Below are 8,457 nucleotides of genomic sequence, written 5' to 3'. Positions count from 1 at the left end.
TTCTTAACTTTCTTTGTGGTTTCCTTGAAATTTACCATTATCTTCCTAGATTTGAACCAGTGTATTATTACATGGTATTGCCTTGCCTTCATCTCCGTTAGAAAGTTCTATACCTATACCTTTTATTTCTTCTTTTATTGTTCTCATGTCATTGTCATTTTCAGATTTTACTCTCTGGTTCTCTGTTGCAATTGTTTTGGTTTTGGATAGTCCTTGAGAATTCATTTCCTAGGTTGCTATCTGACTGGTACAATCTTACATCTTAGATTCAGGCTGTGGTCTGATGTTATTTGTTCTCATACTGAAGAACTCCCTTTAATAATTCTTGTTAGTTTGGTTTGGTTTTTACATAGTCTCTTATTTTCTGTTTATCAGGAGATGTCTTTATTTCACCATTATATTTGAATGAAAGTTTTGCAGGATATATTATTCTTGGTTGGCAATTTTTTTTTTTCTTTCAAGTTTTTATATATGTCATCCCATTGCCTTCTGGCCTGCAGGATTTCTGCTGAATAATCAGAACCCAGTCTTATTGTTTCTCCGTGTATGTGACTTTTTTTTTCCTCGAGCTGCTTTCAGGATTTTTTCTTTGTCTTTGGTTTTAGTGTGATTATGATATGCATTGATGTTTTTCTTTTGGGGTCTATCCTATATGGAGTTTGCTGAGCTTCTGGGATGGTCAGCTTTTCATCATTCATGATATTAGGGAAGTTTTCTGTCATAATCGTTTAATGATCATCTGTGTGTTTTCCATTTTCTCTCCGTGTTCTGGAACTCCAGTTACTGGCAAATTTTTGCTTTTGATTGTATCCCACAGAATTTTCAGGGTTTCATCAGTTTTGTTGTTTGTTTTCTGATTTTTCCTCAAACAGAGCTATATGCAAGTGTTTGTCTTCAATTTATCTGACTCTGTCTTCCACCATCTCAAACCTGCTCCTCAGCCCTTCTATGAAACTGTCCATTTCTAAAACCTTCTTGTTTATCTTTTGGATTTCTAATTGTTGTTTTTAAATGATTTCTAGTTGTGAATTTATTTTGGCATTTTTTTCCTGTATTACTTTCCTGAATTGTTCCATTTTTTTGTCTGTATTTTCCATGAATTTTTCTATTTTTACCTCATTTTTTCCTGCATTTTGCTTTGACTCTGGATTGCTCTGAATATTAGAGATTTGAATTTTCTGCCAGGTAGCTCCAGTGCCCTTTCTTCTACTGGAGAGTCGTCTGGTGTTTTATTTGGATGCCTACTGGAACCATCCTGTCCTTTTTTTTTTTTTTTTTTTTAATGTGTTTTGATATTGTCTGCTATCTTCGGGACATTCAGTAGTTATTTTCTTTATTTCTTGATTTTAGATTTGTTTGTCTTGTCCTGCTTTTTTGTTTTATTTCATTATGTCTGAGCACCCGGGCTGTGCATTCTTTGTTGTTTGTTCATCTCTAGTCACAATACTTTTCACCTTTTTCTCCAATGGACAGGGCCAGACATTCAGCTGTGGTGCATGAGGGCAGGTCCAGCTGAAGGGGAGGCCCTGGGATGGGTTGTTTGTGGCACGTACTAGAGCCAACAAGCTGGGGCAGGAATCAGTACTGGGCAGATTCCAGTAGGTTATGCCTGTCCTGCTCGGAGGTGTGATGCTCAGTGCACAGTGCAGGTAGGCAGGAAAGAGGGTGAAGGTTGTGATGTGTGGAGCTAATATGGGTATGGGAAAAAAGAGAAACAGGAGAAACAGGAGCCAAAAACAAACAATCAAATAAGAAAGAATAGTAATAAAAAAAAAAAAAAACACAGTGCTAAATGAGTTTGCCATTGAAGTGGATAGATGAGAAACTGAGAAAGGGACAAAAGCAAAAAGGAAAAAAATGAAAAAGGCAAGAAGAAAGAAAAAACATAACTAGATAAAAATTTGGAAAAGAAAATAAAAGCCCCCAGTAGTCCCCGAGTCCCACCGGTTGGCATGCTAAGACCAGGGAAGTGGCTCACAGGTTGCACAGTGTAGCCTGGCTAGAAGAGGTATACATGTCACACAGCACCAAGTATTCAGGAGACAGAAAAAGAAGATAAGTGTAGAGAGGTGAGAACTGTGAAATGAAGAAAGACAGAAAGGGAAAGAGAGAGAGAAGAGAAAAAAAAGAAAGAAATGCCTACAGTGATCCCTCCTACTCAGCTGCACAGATTGAGGGAGTGACTCCTATGCCGTGTACTGCAGCCTGGCTAGAAGGGGCTCCCAAGGTGTGAAAAGAAAAAGAAAAGAAACAGAAGAAAGCAAAACAAGGGGGAAAAAAAAAAAGCCCCAGGAATCCCACCAACACGGTGTCGTGGCCAGGGGAATGTTTCCTCAGTCCAGCATAGCTTCACAGCCTTTAAAGAAGAAGAAAAGGTGGCACACGGATCCAGGTGTTCCAGAGAAAGGCGGGGTAGGTGATACGAGGCACAGTAGAAACCAAAAGAGATAGAAAGAACCAACACCAACACAGGGGCCCAGCCACAGTGGGCAGGACATATCTGAGCAGCTTGAGGCCAAAGCAGGTGCATCCTGGCCAAGAGACTGTGGCTGGTGGGAAGCAGAGGAAGTCAACAGGGTGGACGAGAAGGGGAGGGCTAGGAAAGTGTACATCGCTCATTACTGCGTGTTCTGTCTGCTGCTGGGAACTTCGTGAAGCTGCTTTCCCGTACTCCCTGTCAGCCTATCTCCAACGTGGGTGCGGTGAATCCAAAGGACTCGAACCCTGCACTTCCCGGCCAGTTGAGCCACTACAGCCAGCCAGGAAGCTTGGAGGTAGAGCAGCAGGGTGAGAATGGGGTGTGGAAAAGTATGTATCGCTGGTTACCTGGTGTTCTATTTCCTGTTGGGAGTTCTGTGAAGCTGCTTTCCCGTGCTCCCTATTTGCTGATGCCTAACGGGAATCCAAGATGGTGTATCTGTGCTGTGTTAGCTGATGGGGGCACTCCAGACCTATCTCTCCACACTCTCTGTCCTCTGTCAGTTTCTTATTCCATTTGGTCTTTGGCTGAGTTCTATACATCTTCATTTGACACTTCGGGTTCCAGGAATGACCTTTGTCTCTGTTTTACTTTGTTTTTCAGTTCTTTGCTGTGGAGGGAAAGCATGGTGCTTCTGTATATGGCACCATGTTGGCCAGAAGTCTGAACGAACATTCTTAATAAACACCTCCAACAAACAGTTCCTCATCCATGCCAGAAATTCTGACTCTTGCTCCCTTTGTGTTCCAAGCAGTTAAATTTTGACAAAAAAGCTGAATTTTCTCTTTAGAAAAGTAGAAGATTTCAGTTTAATTCAGAATGGAGTTTTAATGTAGGCCTGAAGTCGTCCATTTCAGTTATGCCAGTAGTTTAGTTTTAAGGTTTATAGTCCACATACAAAGAAGTAACAGGAATAACTCAGGATATATTTCTTCAGTCAGGACACCTTCTGCTTGGCTGCTGCTGGCAGGCCCTTACTCTCGGGGCTTGGGCCTGGCCTTTACCTCTGCCCTTGCTCGCCTGGCCTCTGTTTCCGTCTGCTCCTGGCCTCTGCCTCTGCTTGTGCCTGGCCTGGAGCTTACTAGCTCCACCAACAAGCGCCTGGAGGAACCCCCCTACAGCAGCAAGCCTCCTACCTGAAAGCCCTCATTTCTCTGGTGCCATGGTTCTGCACATTCACTGTAGCCACCTCACTCCATCGGCCAGGAAGCCCACCATACTGTCTTATGCTGGTCAATGTTACAGTTCTCTCTGTCTCCTTGGCCTAGGACGGCCTCCGCACAGGAACCCTGGGTCCAAAAGACATACTCCACTTCAGGCTCTTCTTGATGGTAGTGAGGTATTCCCTCAACCTCTGTGGGGTGGGTGCTTATATAGTTAAGTGGCTCAATCTTATTGGGCAGATTTTATACACCCTCTTTGCATAATAACTGACCAACCCCCTCGCTAGACTCAACTGAACAATCCCCTCTAAGTGACTCTATCTATTTGCGTAACTGATATTCTCTACTGTCAGGGACTGGCTTCTTCCTTGGGTAACTGTTACAAGGGAAACTGTAACAAGTCCTTAGGGCTCAAGAAAAAAAATCTCCCAAGCTGATTCTCTCTCTCTCTTTTATGCAGAAGCAAGGCATAAGGCTACACAAGGAAACTCATTTCCCTTATATTCCTATCTTGTTTGGTGTTTTTATCCTGAAATGGTGTTGAATTTTGTCAAATGCCTTTTCTGTATTAATTGAGATGAACAAGTGGTCCTTTCCTTTGTTCTATTAGTTTGTTGTATTACATTGGTTGATTTTCTAGTGTTGAACCACCCTTGCATTCCTGGGATAAATCTCACTTGATTATGGTGTATAACACTTTTATATGTTTTTTGATCTGGTTTGTTAGTATTTTGTTGAATTAGTTTTATTTATTTTTAAGATTATTTCTCTTAGCTTAGAAGTATTATAATGTCTGTTAATTTCCTATCTTAGTCTTAAATGATTCTGTTTCTGTAGTCTGCTGCTCCTACTGGTTCTCCTGTTTAGTCTCTTGTTTCCTTTTCTGTTGGACATTATTTTTCAGTCTTTGATGGTTGGAATTATTGGCAGGAAAAATAAAGGCTTGGAATGAAGACCTTTCTCCAGATAGGATGTTCATGTATTTATTAGAGTCATTGTGTCTTAGACCACCTTAACCCAAGTTCCAGGCTTGAATTTTCCTAGATTTCCAGGGCTACAAATCTGTACAAAGGCTTGTTTACTTCATGTTTCTCCCTACCATCATGGTCTATATGAGGTGTATTAATTAGGCTTCTCACCTGGTCATACACTAGGCTTTGACTTCTGCCTCTCTCACTCCAAAAGAACACTAAATCCACAGTCCCATTTTGTAGCTTTTTCTCCTACTTGTCAAATATCCTCATTATAAAGAATTTTAGAGTACTCAGCTCACTTCTCTGGGTAATGATAGTTTATCTGGGTTCTCACTTATTATCCTGTAAGATGTAATATGATTTTATGATGTATTTAATATTTCATCAAGCTTTTATTTAGTTGTGTTCATCATAAGAGTTGATTAAAATTACAAAGCGTACCATTGGTAGAACAGAAGCCTCAAAGATTAACTGTATGTGTGTACACAGGCAACAGCCAGCATGAAGCGTCTTCACCTAATTCGATCCTTTGCTCAAATGTTACCTTCTCAGCAATGTCTACACAGATATGTCAGTCTCCTTTAGGCTGCTTTGCTTTTTCTTTCTCCATTGCATTCACTAACTTCTAATAGTCTGTATCACGTACTTATTTGTTTTGTTGTCTGTCTCCTCTGCTAGAACATTAATTTCAGGAAGGCAGACACCTTTGTTTATCACTTACATTTCCAATAGCCTACACAGTACAAGGCATATTAGAAGCACCCAGTATAATTTTGGAATGAATGAAATGATTAATGCCCTGTGATAATTAATTTTATGTCAATGTGGAAAGGCTATGGTGCCTAGTTGCTTGAACAAACTCTAGACTGGGTGTTGCTATGAAGATATTCATATGTGATTAACATTTGATCAATTGACCTTAAACTAAGCAGATTACCCATCATAATGTGGATGTGCTTCATCCAATCCATTGAAGGCCTAAGAGCAAACTATGGTTTCCTGAAGAAGAAGGATTCAGATTCAATACTACCAAGAGATATTGCTGGAATTTCCAGCCTCTTACATGTCGTGTGGATTTTGGACTTCCTAGCCGGCCTGATCCTGTGAGCCAATTTCTCAAAATCAATCTCTCTCTGGTGATGCAGTGGTTAAGCACTCAGCTACAAACCAAAAGATTGGCAATTCGATCTCACCAGCCACTCGGCAGGAGAAAGATGTGGCAGTCCACTTCCATAAAGATTACAGCATTGGAAACTCTATGGGGCGGATTAGTCAAAATCAACTAGACCACAAAGAGGTTATTTACATGTATTCCAAAATATATATATGTCCCTGGATTGTGGAAGGAGTTTCCTTTCAGCTACTAACCTAAAGGTCGACAGTTCTAACCCACCCAACAGTGCTGTGGAACAAAGACCTGGCAATCAACTTCCATAAAGATTACACCCAAGAAAACCATATGGAGCAGTTCTAATCTATAACACATGGCATCACCAAGAGTTTCAATAGATTGACTGCAACAGGTTTAGCTCCCATAATCATGTGAGCCAATTCCTCTGTATAAATCCCTCTCTCAGGTCAGCTGTGTTCACCATGAGAGTTGCTTAAAGTGACCAACCCTGCATTGCTGGAACAGAAGGATCAAAAGGCTGTTCTCTCTTTTTCACTTTCTGCTGGTTCGGTTTCACTAGAGAAACCTGAATAAGACATGTTGTGTTTCTGTTTGCAGAAAGATGCAATTTGTGTCTGAATCCTTAAGTGGAGACAGGAAACAGAAATAAATGTAGCAGTCACGAGCATATAGAGGTGAATTTAGCCTGCCCAGAGGGGTAGTCACTATTTCAACTGAGAAACAGTCGAGTCCCCTGGCGTTTTATGAGCAGGATGTGGGCCTGATCATAAATTCCTCCCAGAGTTTCTGCCTCACAGACTCAATGTCATCCAGCTTGCCGGATTCTCCTGGAAATCCTTTTTTGCTTTTCCTCTGCTCAGTTCTTGATGAGTTTGGGAACCCTATTTATTCCTCAGAGGAAGTCATCTCTTTTGATCTGATTCAGCTTTTCACAGGTTAGTTAAGGTGGTATCATCCTCTTGGACTGTGGATCCCTTATATCCAAGGCCAGAGTCAGAACTGAGAAATACAGGCTGGATTTTTAAGAGTCCATTGAGACCAACACCAGCAGATAAGCTTTCTCCAAGCACCATGTGTTTAGCAATTTTATTATCTGTTTCCACTTTGTTATTTCCCCGGAGAAGGTACTCAGTCAAGGCAAAGGTAGGATTATCAGGCTCATCTCAGCATAATCTGCTGTTGAAAATGAACACAGTCTTAAAGGTTTGGAGGTACAATAACCTTGACTTAGGACATAGAATTTCTTTTGAAGAGTAATATATGAATAAAATGTAAAAAGGATTTTCAGCAGATTAAAGTTTTCTTCATGTGGACCAATTTGTGATTCTTAATTCTAAATTTAATTTATTAAAGTTACCTCACTATTGTCTCTGACTTACTGTCTGACGATCCACCCAACATATACTATGAAGGCTCATATTGTCTAATTATATACAGACATATTTTGCCCATAAGAACCAAATTTCTTTTAATATTACATTTATGGTACATTATTGCATCAAACCCTATAAAATAAGAGGTTTTTCAAGAAAATACTTTTCTACCAAGCTGCCTCTTGAGAGCACCCTTAATCTCATTATTCCTGAGACTGTAGATGAGAGGGTTCAACATGGGGATCACCACCGTGTAGAACACAGACACCACCTTGTTCTGGTCAGTAGAGTAGCTGGACTTGGGCATCACGTAAATGAATGTAACGGTCCCATAGAACAGAGTGACTGCAGTGAGGTGTGAGGTGCAGGTGGAGAAGGCCTTGTGGCGGCCCTCAGTAGAGTGCATCTTCATGATGGTGATGAGGATGTAGACATAGGAGATGGCTATGACCATCACTGTGACCACAATGATGGAGCCAACAGCATATGAGGGGACCACTGCAGGGATACTGACATCAGAACAGGAAAGTTCAACTAAAGGAGCAAAATCACAGAAAAAATGATTGACTCGATTTGGTCCACAAAAGAATAAAGAAAAGAAGGAAATGGTAAAGGAGGAAGCATTGAGAAAACCACCTACATAAACCACAGAGAATAACTGATCACAGACTTGCGTGGACAATTTAGTTGAATAAAGTAGTGGATTGCAGATTGCTACAAAGCGATCATAGGCCATGGCAGCCAGAAGACAGCACTCAACTGTCCCGAAGAAAGCAGCTGATCCAAGTTGGATGGCACATCCAAGATAGGAGATTGTATTTGTCTCCACCAGGAAGTTTATAAGCATATTTGGTGTGACAGAGGATGAATAGCCTATGTCAGCCAAAGCCAAGTGGCTCAGGAAAGAATACATAGGGTGATGGAGCTGAGAAGAGATTCTGATAAGGATGATTGTGCTGAGATTGCCAGATATGGTCACCATATAGATGCATAGGATGACCATGAAGAGGATGACCTGAAGGGTAGGATCTTCTGTTAAGCCCAATAAAATGAACCCTTTTACTGAAGTGTGATTCCCATCCACCAGGAAATTCATGAGACAATGTAGCTGGTATCAAAAAAGATCTGTGATGAAAAATTGTGTTAAAGAACTTATAAATTTCATGGTTCCATTTTCATTAATACACATATGGAAAATCATAAAGATATCATTCATCATTGTGTATTAATATGTAATGATAAATATATATTTGTCTTTACATGTCGATATGCACTTACATATGTGTGTATATATATATACACATATGTATGTTAAGAGAAACACCACTAAATTCAA

The 8,457-nt window shown here is 40.5% G+C and overlaps 1 protein-coding gene across 1 annotated transcript; it reads right to left on the bottom strand.

Annotated features, from left to right (window-relative positions):
- Positions 1 to 7,272: 7,272 nt before the first annotated feature.
- LOC100661437 (olfactory receptor 5P76) lies at positions 7,273 to 8,217 on the bottom strand. Its single transcript, XM_003412039.1, has one exon. The coding sequence runs from the start codon at positions 8,215 to 8,217 to the stop codon at positions 7,273 to 7,275; it is 945 nt and encodes a 314-aa protein (XP_003412087.1).
- Positions 8,218 to 8,457: the final 240 nt, after the last annotated feature.

Source organism: Loxodonta africana, chromosome 7, assembly GCF_030014295.1.
Source record: "Loxodonta africana isolate mLoxAfr1 chromosome 7, mLoxAfr1.hap2, whole genome shotgun sequence".
NCBI classification, from domain to species: domain Eukaryota; kingdom Metazoa; phylum Chordata; class Mammalia; order Proboscidea; family Elephantidae; genus Loxodonta; species Loxodonta africana.
The sequence above is the reverse complement of the archived record's forward strand: the minus strand, read 5'-3'. Positions and strand labels throughout refer to the sequence as shown.

What these genes read in the sequence shown, in the direction of transcription:
- LOC100661437 (XM_003412039.1), bottom strand. Translation starts at nt 8,217, where the DNA reads ATGAATTTCCTGGTGGATGGGAATCACACTTCAGTAAAAGGGTTCATT.